The 17,057-nt window shown below is 28.7% G+C and overlaps 1 protein-coding gene across 2 annotated transcripts in view; it reads left to right on the forward strand.

Moving 5' to 3' along the window:
• The first annotated feature begins 6,642 nt into the window (after nucleotides 1-6,642).
• LOC129960322 (voltage-dependent calcium channel subunit alpha-2/delta-3-like) overlaps nucleotides 6,643-17,057 on the forward strand; it is a 401,899-nt gene continuing 391,484 nt past the window's right edge. Inside the window, exon 1 of one of the 2 annotated variants that reach the window (XR_008783575.1) lies at nucleotides 6,643-6,917. Coding sequence is in view for 1 of the 2 variants with exons in the window: in XM_056073687.1 (XP_055929662.1) it covers nucleotides 6,745-6,917 (173 nt within the window). In the remaining variant the exon portion in view is untranslated. The remainder of the gene's footprint in view (nucleotides 6,918-17,057) is intronic. The other variant, XM_056073687.1, reaches the window with a different exon arrangement.

Genomic DNA, 17,057 nt, shown 5'->3' on the forward strand with positions numbered 1-17,057 from the left:
AATTCTCATGAACATACTTAAACATCTCGGTATTCGTTCACCTTCTAATGTGAAATGGAATAAAATATAATTAAATTTTCCAAACAAAATGTATCACAGAATTAGGAGATAAAAAGTTCATATGTCAAAGAATGAAATTTCCACATTTTCAAAAAAGTCAGAATCATTTATTTATGCTTCTTGTGCTATTAGATGTCATAGGTTTCACTTGTTTCACTCTAAGTTTAACTAATAAGCAATTTTTTATAAGCGATAGTGTTCAGGACGAAATATTTTGATACTAAATATTTATTTTTCCCAAACTTTTAACTCTCGGAAAGATGGAGTATATATAAGCAAATTTTAGAGGCCATGGTTTATAAAGGGAATATTCATTTTCGTAAATCGACAGTTCAAAATATACACAATTGACGAACATTTAATAAGATCAAAAATTTCCAGACTAATAAATCTAGAAATTTAAAAGCAAGAGACAGGCATTTAGCTGCAACAGAAACTTTCCTTGAAACTGAAGTTAGGGAAAGCTCTTAAGCTAGCTACGCGAAGAGAATTATAATGAAATTTCTTCTCAGAAAATGAAGCTAAAGACTAGAAAACTGCATCTCGGAATGGGGGCAGTTTGCGATCTTCCAACATCTGCTACAGTGAAGCAAAAACAGATTTTGAAGTATGAAACACTTTTTAAGAAGCGTCATCTAAATATATTACGCCGGAATGTACGCGAGTTTTTTCAATAAAGTTATTATCTATGAAAGTAAAAGTAGAATTTTTTCAGGCACGTAGATAAAAAAAAGATTTTGGTTTCGCCGTATTTCCGAATAAAGATAAGATTTAATAAAAATGTTTAAAATTTGCTCATTTTAATTGTTTTGGTACTTTTTTACTCTCTTCGTAAAAATGTATATCAGCTTAAATACTTCCTCACTCTGGAAAATTTTTTCTTCTAGATAAAATTAGAAAGTGTATATATAATATAATGTTCCATAAAATATAATAATATAAGTAGAAAGCATACATTCACCTGTTTATTATAATAATAGTAATTGTTTGATAAAAAAAATAAATAAAGGTAATACAGCATCCGCATAATGCGTTTGCTGTACTAGAAATATGTTTTTACAGGAATATATTGTTACGCATTTTTGACACGATTCTCTTGCATATTTAAACTTATTGTAAGGAAGAGAGATTCACAAATATTTTTTATTGATGCTAAATGGGGAGTTTAATGACACCCTACCTTAACGGAAAACATGGTGTTAGAGTTTTGGCCCCTATCTTTAAAATGAATCGAGATTTGACGTTATGGCTTATCGGGCGATTATACAAGATGAATTTTTCACGTGATAATGTATTCTTTGAAGTGTTAATCGCAGAGCAAGCTACCTATTTATTCTGCGATTTGCTGCCTGCTTGCTTTGTTAATATCTGCAAATATTGTTTTTATATATAATTTGGCTGTGTTTTTGCTACTTGTGCTTCGTGTTTTCTTGTGTAATAAAGCGTTGTCTTCCATATAGATTTCCATCAGTTACATATTTGTTCCAATTTTTGGTAGAATTTCGTTCATAGGAAGTTTATCTGCTTTTTTTGTGCATATGAAGAAACGCAGTGAGACAGCAGGTGAAATTTGGTATTGGGGAGTTGTGCATAACTTACTTCCAGCGATGTGAAATTCATAAAGGTTGATGGTTCTGACAGAAGGGTCTATCGCTTTAAGAATCTCTGAAAAAGTTTCATAGAAGCCAGTAAACGACTTTTTTCTGTTTGATGCAATTGTGAGTCTATGTAGAAAAAGTATTACAAAGCATAAAACGACTCAGGAAAAGCACTGAAATTTTGTTTTTGAATGAGAATCATTGAAAAACACGGTAAGACTTAGTGATCACAAAATAATGATACTGGAGAATAAAACCATTAAAACTGACTATTTAGATTCATATTCATAAGAAAAATATGAATCTTTTATAGAAGACTTCAGAGAAACAGCACATCAAAATTTCAGAAATATTAAACATGGTTTAAAAATTGACGAACAAATTGTCTACAATGGTATGATGATTGATTGTTTGTAATCACTGTATTTAGTGCATTAAAGTTACTAACAAATTGTCTACAATGGTATGATGATTGATTGTTTGTAATCACTGTATTTAGTGCATTAAAGTTACTAACCGCAATGTTAATAACCGGAATTTATAGAATTTTTTCGATGCACAGTTTTTGAAATCCTTCGTTAAGTGACATCTGAAATATGCTTAATTTAAATTTCATCGGTTCTGGAATGTTCTAAAAATAAGAAAAGCACGAAAATGTTTCTTCACAAGCAGGTGTGATGTATGCATTCATTATTAATAATAATACAATAATTGTGTGAAGTATTGTTCTGTTGAAAAATTTAGATAAAGAATTTTGAATGGAATAATAGTTCAATAGGTGTTAAATTTCATCTGAATACCTTTATTCGGTGAGATAAATACTGAGTACCTTTATTCCCAGATATTTAATTATAAAGCAGAGATGAATATCGAAGAAATGCTAATTTCAGATCACAATTTCTATTGCTTCCTTTCGGGTTGGCAACTGATGATGAATGAGAGTGGCCGTCAATAATTTTAGAAACTTCCAGAATTAATCGTTTATGGGATCACCTGGGTTCAAATCAAGATCCCAAGGATACTCATCTCTGAAATAAATATTTCAACTACAGGATAATTATCCCAAAAGTAATTCTTTCTGCAATAGGTTACTCATCTCATGGTAATTTTTCGTAATATGATTCTTTCTTTGATCAGGCTATATTTCAATGCAATCGCTATTGATTTTGCCCTTCGCTTATTTAGTAGGTAACATTTTGTATACAAAAACTTAAATCTTTCTCAGAATGAAATGTATTTTAGTAATTGAGGTGATTTGAGGTGGATTTTGAGGTGGTGAGGTATTCTAGTGATTCTTTTTGCAGAATCAAGTATTTTTTTATTTGTTGAAGCTACTATAGTCACATCGATTGTCTCTCTGCTTTATTTATCTTCTACGAAAGTCGTCCTTTCTTTCTTTTTGAGTTGAAAGCTATCATCCAGGATTTGCGATACAATTTTGAGGCCTTGATATTGTTTAAACTCAAACTCTAAACGGCTTACTAATGACGTTATTCGGTATCATGAAGTTTTATAACCAAGGACTTGTAAACGTTTTGATATGGATTTAATGATTATGACCATTTGCTTAAGAGGTACATACGATATCATGATATTATAGAACAATTTAATCGCAATCAATTGGATTGTCCTCTGACTATAGTTCAAACTGCGAGGTCCGCCCCGAAATAGGTTCAATGTAGTTTCAAAATGGAGTGTTAGTCGAATTAAAATAAACTATATTCGACTGGAAGTATTATATCGAATAGGGTATCTTTTTCACTTCGATATGCACAAGGCATTCTCATTTGAAATTTATGATCACGATATTGTTTCAGTGTGTTATGCCATAGCACAGTTAGTTAAACATTTATAATTGCTTACGATTTTAATATTAATTACAAATATGCAATAACGATGCTTTATTTATAAAATTTTGCTTTTTTTTCTGGAATTTTAACTTTTTTCAAAACACGGAGAATATATTTTAGATAGATTTCTATGATCTTGAAAATTTATAAACTTTTGAACCGAGGAATTATTTTTTTTCTTTCTGAATGAATTAATAAATTTCTGATTGTCTTTTTAGTATAACTGATTTTCGTTTTAGTTTTGCCTCATTTCTTGTTCAGACTCATTAATTATACCAAACTGTTTTTAAAATTCATAATAAATTACATTTTATTTATAGAGTCGAATAACAGTTTTCAATAAACTTTTTTTGCATGCGATAAACATTCTAGAGACGACAGAGATCGGATTACTTTGCTTATATCCGCCTCGAGGGAAATTATTTTGGGACGGAATGCTAATATTGAAACGTCGTCAGATGAAGAAGATAAACAAACATTTTTTAGGGAGGAATGGAAGATTTCTCTGGTATCTTAAAGAACTAAATATTTCTCCACATTTTACAGAGAGAAATATTAACATTATATGTTATATTTAAACATTAATTTTCAAAACTCTGTTTAAAGTATGCATATTATCAATGATTAGGTAATAAATTTGAATGTTTCAAGTTTGAATTTTGAATGTTTAAAAATCAGTTTCTGAAATTTAGCAATTTTTCTCAAAATGACTATTGGTACGTGAATTGAAGGATTGAAACTGCACCCTTTAGAAATAATATTTCCACAACGATTTGAATTGTACATTTTTTTTAAATGTGCATCCATAAGATTTTATGGTTTATTCTCACGATATACACTTAAAAAATCTTGAGAATGAATATGTTATTCAAAGGAGGTTTCCCGAAATTTGGTTCCAAAAGAAATCCAAAAATATCCATCTCATTCTAAAACACGAAATATATCAAAGTAAATAATGAATTGGAAGTATTAAAAGTATATTAGTTTAAGTTACTTTTTTCACGTAGATACTTAAGAACATTTTTTTTTTTTGGTGTGATATGTCAAACTTTCTGGCAGTTATAAAATTCGTGCAATATTTCAGGCATTTTCATAAATTGAATATGGCAGCATTTTTTATTGTTAGCAAATTTTTAATCTCTTAAAACAGTTTTGTTATTAAATAAAGGAATTTTTTTAGAGTATTAAATATGTTAACTAAAATAGCTAAACTCAACATAAGGATTATGGAAATACGATAATCGTGACAATTGAACGGGTCACGACCACTTGCTCTTGCTTTCCCTGTTGCCCTACTTATTGCGCGGTAGAATCGATGTACAGGGGTGAAAAATATTGAGTATCGTTCTCGTGATCTCACCGAATTTTGAAATAACAAGATCAGCCCAGTATAATCCGTGAGGTAGCTTTGAATACGATATAATCAAATTCAAACAACCGTATTGAAATTTAATGATGTCGCGATATAAAGTCGAGATTTCTGTTTATGGTTAACTGTAAAGAGTTTATTTAAGATGCAAAAATTCATATGAGAAATTAAGAAATGTTTACATCTATCATTTTTTATAGAGGAGGAAAAAACTACATAATAGTGGACTAGTTTTTTTTTAATAATATTTAGCTAAATGAATGAAGAACTAAGTTAGTATGCAAAATTCTTACATTTTATTTTATGCAATTATTGTTTTTATTCTCAAATTTTAAGTAGAAAGAATTTTATACTAAAGACTTTAATAAATTTGATACATTTATCAAATGGCAACGTTTTATTTGTCCCACAATTCATTTAAAAATGATTAACTTATAAATTGTTTATTTAGCATCTGATGTTTGATATACTATTTATTTAATTAGTATTTTGGCTCAGGCGTTTGGTAAAAGTTTTTTTTTTAAATCTTTCTTTGTAAACGGGGAGATGGGATAGTTTCAAAATAATCTTAAAAGAAGAGATCAGTCATGATACTTTATCTCTAAATTAGATTATTTTTAGCGTTGTAAGGTAAATGCTTTAACTTTTACAAAAATATATAAAAAAGTTTTAGATAGATCTTCCAGATTCTTGAGAGTAAAAATGCTATGATTTCATTATATGGATACTGATAAAATAAAATTAATATAAACTGATAAAATTGCATCGTAATAGCAAATTGGTAATTTATTATTTATTCTATTTTTATTAATTCAAGAACTAATATAAGATTACTTCATATAAACTATTACATTATTGCGAAGCATAACCCACTAAAAAAATTATAAAAATTTATTTATATATATATATATATATATTACCTTTCTGCGATATGTACTAATTAGAGGATAGAATTAAGGGTTTAATGGTGAAATTCTAAATCTTTTTGGTTGCCGAAAATTAACATTCAAGACAAAAGGTATTAAAAATATATAAGTTCATTAATTTTAAAGGATCGTAATTAAAGACTTTGGTTTGCTTTATTTTTAATTACTTATTTAGGAGAAATTCTTGAAGAAATATAAGATAATCCTCAATGCAAATTTTTTTAATCTCATTCTTGCAATCAGTTTTAATGTTTCGATGCTCTCCTCAAATGAGAGTTTAAAAACAAAAAGAAATAAAAATGAAAAGAAACCCCCCGAGTTACTACTTATGGCGATTAGTAGCAAATAGTGTTTTTGTTTAGAGTAATTCTATTAAAAGTACTATCTCCTTTCACAATTCTTAAATTCAATCTAACAGATGCATTAAACATAACTCATTTTTCACATGCGCTAATATTTCGAAAGATATTTTCTCAAAATCTAATTTTCCCCCCACTCAGGTAGTTTTAAAATCCCTTCCTTCTTCTTTGGAATTTTCTAATTTCAATTGTTCCGTGACAGCAAAATCCAATTCATTTTAAAAGAGGGGGGCAGGTAACGCGATTACGTAATGCCCCTGCATTTTTCTACCTGCGCTCCTGAGTTGAGATCTCTTGCGGACAGATGGTGGCCCTATGATGACGTCACTATATTGACGTCACCTTGTCTGTCGCGGCCGATACGAATGCCGGCGAGCCAATGGAAATCGCCACGCTGCTTCTAGAATCGATACTATACCACGTGAACTCCAAGCACCAATCGGAGGGAAGAGCTATCCTCTGCGTATCTAGGAAACGGAGACCTAAACCCTCTAGATGGGTTTTTGTCAGAGTAGCTCCTAGCTGAGCTTTCTCGTGACTTTGTGCGAATCGACAGACACCCATGTGATCGAAAAAGAGACCATGGAAGGCGACTCGTGTAGGAGACCACGCAAAACCGGACTGGCCGTCCTACTACCAATGCAAGCTCGCAACACCGTGCCAGCACGTTTGCTGGTTTTGTTATCTTTATTGATGCTCATTCTGCCCAGCAATCCAACAGTAAGCGTAGATGAGCAAGAAATAACGGCCGAAGTGTAAGTCACATTTTGATTTCTCACATTTCGTGTCTAGATTATAAATGTACAGCCTAGTAGTACGCAATTACTCTCGCGGGTGGTAACGATACAGGTAGAATTGCAAGTGTAATATTAATTATGCAGGTACAGGTGCTACCTTGAGTGATAGCACGAAATAGAATTTTTTGATAGCGTGCTGAATTTAGTGTCGGAAGGCTAATAATGGGTGTTTGTTTACAATAGGTGTGGTGTTGTGTTTCAGGATGTTTGGGTGAGAATGAGTGGCTACCGGAAACCTGACCGGTACTCGAAGATATTGATTATCGAAAATAAAAACAAATCGTTGAAATATGAAATTGGTCACGCGATAGTCTTCGTTTGTAAGAAAATAACATGAAATAAATAAGAGTAATTGTGGGAAATGTGTATGCTATGCCTATGTTGTAAATTGCTGGGTGCAACATCTGTTACTGAGTATAAACAAAGTATTATTTAAATATTCAAACATTGATGTAGACTGTTTTATTCTTTTATGTCTAGTTTCTCCCGATTATATTTGAATTTTTTTGTTGCTATTCGATGCCAGTTATAGAAGCGGGATTTTTAGAATCAAAATAAAGTTATTTCATGTTCTTGGCATAAAATATCAAATGTTTGTGTCGTAATTTTTTTAAACTTCTACATATATTTTATGACGACATTTTCTTACTTTTGAGAATTTGAACTAGTACAATCGCCGCAAAACTGTGAATTTTATGCGATAAATGTTTGACGCTAGTATAAAAAAATGATTTTAATTAATAGCAATTTTATTAATAAAATTTATTAATTATTTAAATAAAGATAAAATATCATTTATGTTTTACATTAGTTACATGTACAAAAATCATTCTGCAATGTACAATTCAGAAATAAAAGAAACTCTATTATTTTTGAATTTCTTTTTAATTTAATTGAAACCAACTCTTTAGTTTAGAAAAAAATGCATCGTTTAATCATAAAAATCCTTAAGGGTTTTATTTGCCTATTTTAAAATGATTCAAAATGTAGAAAATTATAAAGTTTTGTCGAAATTTATACTTGTTTTCAAATGAACTTTTAATATCGGAAACCATTTGCATTTAGTGAAATTTCATCTTTTAAATGTTTTTCTAATCGATGTTTCAACAACATCTTAATTTCCGGCAACTATTTAATATAAATATCATTGAAAATACATCAATGTAATTTCCAAATTTTTAAAATACAGCATATTATAGAAATATACAACATTATGAAGTCGCAATGTTATTAAGTGAAGTAGATAAAATTCTACGTTAGTTTAAAATCATAATGAAAATTTCTATCACCTTATTTTATAAAATTATAAACAAAATAAAAGTATGAAAATGGAATGTAAACTGAAATGATATTTTTTCACTTGGATGTGCATGCGATCTTCGCGTTGAGTGAGTAAGTAGTGTGTAAAATCAATTAAAACGTGAGGAGTTACCACCACGTGTCTGGAGTCGAAAGCCTGGCCGTTTTCACAGTAACCTGCCGAACAGGGAGGGTCCAGGGCTGCACGCAATTTCCTCCTAAGCACCGCTTAGTTGGCTCTAATAAGGAGACTTAGAGGAATTATGATTCAGCGTGAGAAAAACCGCTTTATCCATTGAATCGATGAATACGATTGTTTAAATCTATTTGATTTGAATTTGTACAGCTGTGATTCTTTTTACAAGCGTTTCTCATGTATATGTTGATTTAAAAGATTTTTCAAAAACTGTTTCGTATGTATTAATTATTACATCAATTATATATTGAGTTATGAGTTAGTGTGAAAAAGCCTGTATCCATTGAAAAGATGAATTTTGATTTCTTAAATCTTGTAAGATTTAAATTGTGTAATACCGTAATTCATTTCTGTAATTGTAAACTGTTTTTTAATGGATATGTTGATTCAAAAGGTGTAATTCAAAAATCTCGTTTACTCTAAACAGCGAAATTAAATATTAAGGAATTATTCTTAATGTGATTACGATTCAACTTGAGAAAACGCCTTCTTTCCAATGTACTAATAAATATGGTAGTTTGCTTTTTTTTTCTCGTTAAAAGTTTTAATGCTACAATTCAATTAAAAAGCGGCTGCCTAATATACATACATATATAAAAAGTAATTTCAAAAATGTTGCATGCATCCTTTCAGAAATCCTTTCGGAAATTACATTTTCATGATTATATGATTCAACGTGAAAAAATCTTTTACTATTCATTGAACAGATAAATTTGATTATTTTAAATGTATTAGATAGAAACTTTTAATGCTGTAATTGATTTCTCAAATTCTTCCTCAATATATATATTTAAAATATATAAAAAATAGTCTTGCAATTATTAATTTCGCAGCTGCTACGAATTAAAGAATTGTTTGGAGAATTTACAGTAAAACATATCAATAAATAATCCTTAAATTTTTCATGAAGGAGAAATTTGTACAATTACACGAAAAATTTGAGTCTTAATACACATTCAGTTTTTACGATGATGCATCATTACCTTTACAATTATTGAAGAAATTATTTAAAATTGTTTAAATTGGGAAAAATATTTGTAGATTTATAGTTTTACCCTCTTTAATTCCGTCTAGAATTTTAATTTCATAAATATCCATTTTAATAATCTACTTATTTCTAGTTAATAGATAACATATAATTCCAAAAAATACGTAATTCAAAACCTTGATTTAAATATGTTTATAAAGATAGAAGAAATACTTTTAAGCTATTAAATGAAGAAGCAGCCATCTTTGTTTCATGCGGTTACCTTTGAAAAAGGCAATGGTTATGAATGACCATACTTCAAATGTAAATATCTTTAAAATGATGAATAAAAAGCCAACGAATAAAATAAAAATTTATCTTAAACTCAGAATAACTGAACTGGGAATTCTTATTTTGATTTTTTTGCGTTTGAATAAATATACGGTTAAATGAAATCGTGAGTACGAGTACCTATGCTTTACTAAAATTTTCAATTGAAAATAGATTTTTCAGAGTTTAAGAAATATTTTCTCTTTTGGATGAAATTAACTTTTGAAATTTGTTTCAACATAATCAGCTAATGTGTACGGAAGAATGAATTCCTAATTACCCTACTAGTTCATAGTTCAAAATTAGCTATTGGTATTATGAATATTAAGAAAATTTAATAAACATATTAAATTATGACATAACAAAATAAAGACATGGAAAATTTAAATAATCCTTTGAAATCGCAACAAGCTTTCTTAAAAATTCTTGTGTAGTCATAAAAAAATACGCAGAACTTAACGTTTCATTCAATGAATAAAATGGCTGAGAAACAACGGAATCGGAAAATCTAAACATATTAATTACAATATTTCTTTTATTTTAACCTAAAAAATGTTTATAATTTTTTTAATTCGATTACTTTACTTCAAATTCTATATTCTCAAATTGAATTATCTCAACATTTTTGAAACTTAAATAATATTAGCAAACCTTCAGCTAATGTTTGGGACTAGTAAACATAAAATCGAATTTAATTAAATTTTGCTGAATGTTATCTTCACTGATTTTGTAATAAATTTCTTGTGGTACTGCTTGTTAGAGTTAAAAATGCTTAGATATTGTTCAAATCAATTTATCTACTTAGAAAACTATGAATTTGAATGACATAAAATTATATATTTTAAATAAGATTATTTGTGTTTCGTTGAAAATATTAGAGTTGAATGCCAACATTGTCATTTTCCTTATTAGCTCATCTTTAACATCATAAGGATCGTTATTTATTTGGATGGAAAGTGAATATAAAAAATCTAACTTTTCTTTCATCTGGTTTGTGTTGATTCATTTCTGAAGTGATTGTAATATGTGTAACATGTAAAAAAATGAGGTTGGGAACTTTTATGTAAACTTAGACTTTGAGTATGTAAAAAATTTATTTTGAAAAATGTAAAAAATGTCATTAGAAAAAAAGCTATTTAGAAGGCTCATCCTAACATCTGTCATACCATATTTATGCTTTCATTTGTATTCATAGTTTAACATGATGGGCCTTGCGCGGTTTCAAAATGGGACAGTAATATAACAAATTAAATTATCCAATCCTGGCTTATCATGCGATGCAATATTAATATTTAGGCATCGTTGAAGTAAAGTAGTGTATACGTTTCCTTCTTTTTGTGAACTTCAGTTGTACACACAATATTTCCATCAAGAAAAATTCTTTGAGATCAATCGTTTATTAAATTTGAGAGATTTTTAAAAATTGGTATATTTTTCCAATCCATAATTTCAAATATACACTTTTCCAGTCATTTTGGCTTATTTATCATTACTAATTAAAACTGTTTTTGTAACTTTGTCTTCTCTCATGTAATTTGCATATCATTTCAATTTGTGATGCCTTTTCTAGAAAGGGTTTTAATAAGACTGTTTTGGCATCGAAGCATTACTATCGTATATTTTTTTTCCCAGTAATAAATTAACGATACGCAAAAATTCTTTTTAAATTTGCTTAAAAAGGCAAACCTTCTTTCATTTATGATTTGTAATAGTTTTTATATGAATAGCGTTTATTGTTTCAACTAATGATTTATGTGCTTGCTTGTGTTAGAAATTCGACTCATTCATTTCAAATTAGCAAGACGAATCGCTTGAACTATGGATTTAACCTCCCAATTAAATAACATATTTTATTAGGTATAGGAGAATTATTATTTTAATCTCTATAAGAAAGCGAAGGACACGCGAGATTTTTAAGAGTACCTCGTTGATTCTTATCTCGAATTTGAATCCAATTTTTATTTTGACTAACAATTTAATTCTTAACATCCTGACAACACTTTAAAGATTCGCTTTAACTATAATACGACCCTTTTTCCTGACTGGACTCGCAATACTGCTAAGAATATAGTTTCGAAAGTAAATAGAAGTGGTAGTTAAAAGCTAAAATTATCTTATTTTGAAACGTGTTTTCCATTTTCATGGGGCTATTCTCAATTAAAATTCATCTAATAGGGCAAAAATAAAGTTTAAAAAGTGTCTGGAAAATTAATTCAGTATAGGAAAAGTCAATTATAAAAAAAATCTTGAATTCAATGAACAAGTCAATGTCATTATATATAAAGATTTTGCGATTCTTTCAAATTCTCTATAATTCTATATATATCTTTCTTTGGAAACGTTCCTCGAGATAAAAATGTACTTTTCCATTTAATCTTTAGAATAAGATTAATCATTTTAATTTCTCTCATTTTCAGTTTCTTGAATAATGTTTTGGAGTTAAATGATGCAGTTAAGTAAGTCAGAAAGAGGATCTTTTATATGTATAATGCTCAATGGTCTTTTAATAATGATTTAATGAAATAGCAAACACAATTTATCATCCAGTATCCATTTTACCACAATCAAGTTGCTTTTATTTATCCTTGATGGCTTGTGGCCAAATTCTATTTTCTCGTAATTGATTGCAATATATTTAATTCTTTCGCATTTAAGATAGCTCGTTGATTTTATAATAATCAAATGAGACAGGGAAATTCGGAAGATGAATTGATTTGTTGGGAATCGGTTATGCAATTCTATAGGAAAATACTTGATGTGAGAAATCGAAACTGATTCTCAAATCAGTGGATTTAAATTGCTTGAACAGATATTTTGATTTTTTTTACTCTTATAAACAACATACACTTTTATCGCCTATAAATGATGATTATGAGAATTCGAAGTAAATGTTCAAAAGTAATAAACGTAGAAAGTATGTTAAATTGAGCTTGAAACTCCATGTTGAAACAAATATTTGTATTGGTCCATTTAATACACGTATATTTGAAGAGTTTATTTTGATGAATTTGTTGGATTCATGCTTTAAAATATCAATGCGCCTAGTTACCTATAAATTTAAAACTGTCCATTTCCTTTCACAATGGTTATTTCAAGTGACACCATTGTTGTAAGATAACTTTACGTATAATCTAGCATTTAATTACACGTTATACTTCGTTATTTAAAATTTCACGAGTGAAATCAAAATTCCGAGCTGAATAGGTGACTTTGGGATATTATTTTATTAGAAGAATCGTATTAGTACCGAATTTCTGATGAAATCTATCGCCGAGTTGACTATCCTTTGATATGTCTATGGTTAAGCATGTGTATGAGAAAGTGAAAAATGTAACTCATTTAGTTATAGGGAATTTATTATGTGATCCCCAAACTAAAATTGAAGATTAATGGGAATTTTTTGAGCATATCGAATGACAGAAGAGTTTTTAAAACTATATAGGTATTTCTGCTTACTGCAAGACGAATTTAATCACAAAACGCGCAATATTTTGGGAAGTATATGAGAAAATCGAGAACACTATTACATATTTCTATTTCAAAATGTTCAGACAACTTCAAAATTAACTTATATTTTAATTTATTTAATTTTTGCATATCTTATTCGCTGCACGTCTTTTAAGAGTGCATTGAGCTCATCAAATATTTCAATCAATTTTTAGTCTGAACATTCTTAAACTGAAACTATTTTTGAAAGTAAGTTAGTTTTAGTAGGAAAAATGGAAATGAATTAAAAAATGATCTGCTTATTACAAAAATAGAAATTTATAGTATGATTTTCTTATGAACACGAATGCTATTTTTAGCTTAAAGAGAAACATGTTTGAAACAAGTTAATACTTCAAAAGTTTGAGAGAACTTCGTTGCTTCAACTAAGCGTTAACTTTACAAAGTTCGGAACTAATCAGGTATAGATAAAAGGTTTAAAAAACTTCAAATGCTCTTAAGATGCAGTACATTTGCTTAATAAAAGAAAATAATTTTATTTCTCGGTATCTATGATGAGTTTATGGGAGCAGAAAATAAAAACTCATGAAAGCACGCAGTTCTTGCGGTTGACTAAGCATTCTTTTTTATATTATTTTGTTTCAGAAAAATCTCAATTTTTCTTAGAATATCTTTTCTTAGGATTTAGTTTTCAAACGAAATTCTTGGAATAAAGTATTTCACAATATATTACAAAAACTTTTCATCGTCTTGTGAACAACCCATTTTGTAATTAATCGTCAAAAACTGAGATTTTGAACAAACATAGAAGTTATTTTTAACCCGTTGACGTTCATTTTGAAATCAGTGATGGACAACGAAAGCGGTTTTTTTTGTTAATTAGTTGGTTCTTAAAGGGTGGTGGTGGTTTCTTCAAGATTTCATACTTACAGAATATAATATTTTTTAGTGAATTGTCCTATGAAAGAGTGGATGTCTGTAGATGCCATTTAGTTTTAATAGCTCGAGTGCTTTGATATACAAAAGACGGATGGATATAGATGTTTTAGTAGATGTACAGACCATCATATTTTTTGAGAATAAGGAAAAATATTTTTATAAACAAATAATTTTATATAGCCCAAAAATTCAGTTAATTTTAAAAAAAAGTCTTATCACTTCCATAATAATCTTCCTTTCTTCAATCTTTTCTCCCCCATGACGGTCCATAATGGTAAAAAAATAATATACTCCAAGAAAACGAAAAAAAAAAAAAGCAGAATACTTTTAGTAATAATTTCAAATTAATATAAATCACACTTTAAAATAGACTGAAACAAAATGTCTGAATGTGTGTGGTTATGCGCGTCGTTGAATTCTATACACACGCATGCGCAAGCAGCTCTTTCTAGTTCTAGGAATAATTGTAATAAAACAACCGTACCATTTAAATAGCAAATTCCATCACTTATTTTTGGAAAAAAAAATTGGAAGAATTTTTTAGGAAATTGATTTAACTATGATATACAGTCTAGTCAATTATTTATAATTTTGAGAATATACGGCAGTTATTGCTATCATTTTCATCTACGTTCATGAACATTGAATGGTCATAGACGGCATTTACGTAAACAGGTTAAATAGTAAATAACATTTTTAAAAGGTATAATTTTGTGACATTGAAAGTTTATTGGTTACTCCATCGATTTTAAAATTTATCTTCATCGCCTTAAGAATAATTAAGCCTACATTTGAGAGTTTGATCAGATATTGCAATTATTTTTAATTAGATAATTTTTACTCTGAAATGATAAAATATTCTAATTGTGAAATAATTCGTATCTAGCTCAAAGTTTTGACGAATTTCCCAGAATCCAAAAGATAGATTATTAGAATTTTGATTGTCTGTCTATAACAAGATAAAACAAAACTTCTTTCAGGTAGACGGAAGAAATTTGCTATTTGGCATTTATACCAAATTTATAGATTTTTTTATATAAAAGTTTGAAGAAATCCATCCACATGAATTTTTTCCAGCCGAGGGTAAGAGCGATAGCAACAAAAAAAAATCTAGGAATAATAGCAACAAATAATAAGTAAAATTTAGTGCGCAGTTTTAAAAATCTAAAGTGTAGATTTATATGAAAATTTTAAACTCCAAATTCATCGACGGATGATTCTTTTTTGATCTGTACTTTCGTCTGTATATAAACGTGATAAATCAAAAATACAGCGATTTAAATGAATTTCAGTATGTGATATTATTACTGAAATCTTAGTTCCGAGTTAAATTTTGATTTTAATCGGTTGGCAAAATGACACTCAAAATGTATACTCGGTTTTCTCCACTTAATTACAAAGTGGAAAACGTTCATGTGTGCTACTTTGAAAATAAAAATCTGAGCGTATCGTTCACAGCCTTGCCACAAATCAACAATTTTTATGCGAAGGTAGAGGGAATTAACATTTTTATTGGGTAGTATGCGGGACATTTTCAGAGAGACTATCCCCATTAGTTCAAAAATCTACTTTTGCTAGGCTGAATGGTTTTATGTTATTCGTTTATTCAGTGTATGACAGACTGAGTTATTAGTATCATTCCTTTCTTGCCTTATGATTGAGTGTTGATTTTGCAACCAGAGAGCCGCAGATTCGAGAATAGATTCCATCAATTATTAACTTTGTAAGCACACCTGGCTCATTTAAAATGTTTCGGAATCAAACATTCTCTGTTCATGTGATATAAATAAATAATCTGAGAAAGGGTGTCTGCTCGGGTATATTCGGTAATTTGATTAATAAGAGGTAATTACTACTGCTTTACGTGCAAAAGTAGCATTTGCTTATCTTCAAAACAGAAACTTCAAGATGACTAATATTGATTTGCTGACTAACATTTCTGTCATAATCTGTTGCTTCAGATTCGCTAAAATGTATGTTATTTAATTTTCACTTATTTGTTTGAATTTAATTCAATTTTAATTTTATTTCGTCATGGGAAGAGAAATATTGGTTGAGACTTCTTTCAGATTTATTTACAAAATGTTTCGAAATGAAGCTTTTAGAAGGAAAAAAATTACTTTTGGAAATATTAAACTAGTATACCATTAATATTTTTAAAATTTTTTTCCTTTCGCGTTAAAGCTATGGTTTTATATGTGCGTACAATATATGTACATTATTCTAACAATCAGATGCATTACATGGATAATTAAACAGAACCCTCTTTGTAAAACATTGATTTCATATAAGAAATAGTTATATGAAAATGTTAGTGACATGTTCAATTTAATAGCGCGAAATTGCATGAAAAGTTAAAAAAAATAGTGAGAATTATAGGAAGATCCAGTTCTAAAAATAAACATAATAAAAGTTGCTTTTTGTATGCCATTACATTCAAAAATTTTGAAGTCATTAATTCATACTACTTTTCTCTTATTTCCACTCCTTATTTTATCAGTTTCTCATAATACTTCAGTCATATTATTAAATTCTGCTATAGTTTTTATAAAGTAAAAACCGGAAGGAAATTCTTTATCATCTAGAATGATTTATTTTCTAACTCGGTCAATATTTCCTTTTTTTTTCATGTAGGTTCTAGTGAAAGAAATTCTTTGATATGCATAAGCATTAAGCTTTATTAGTTTAAAAATAAACTTTCATGTTTTGATGTTAATCAGGAAGTTCTATTCCCCGATTAATTACAAACCTAAAAATCACCTAATAAAAATAAAGATGATGATGATATTTCTTGTTTATAATTTTAAAATGCAGTAAAAGTTTGAAAATATGAAGATTTTCAAAAGAGTGGCAGCAAGCACTTATGTTGGATTCAAAATAAATCCAGTATAATAGGTGTAATGAAAACGAGATTAATTTA

Source organism: Argiope bruennichi, chromosome X2, assembly GCF_947563725.1.
Source record: "Argiope bruennichi chromosome X2, qqArgBrue1.1, whole genome shotgun sequence".
Lineage (NCBI taxonomy): Eukaryota > Metazoa > Arthropoda > Arachnida > Araneae > Araneidae > Argiope > Argiope bruennichi.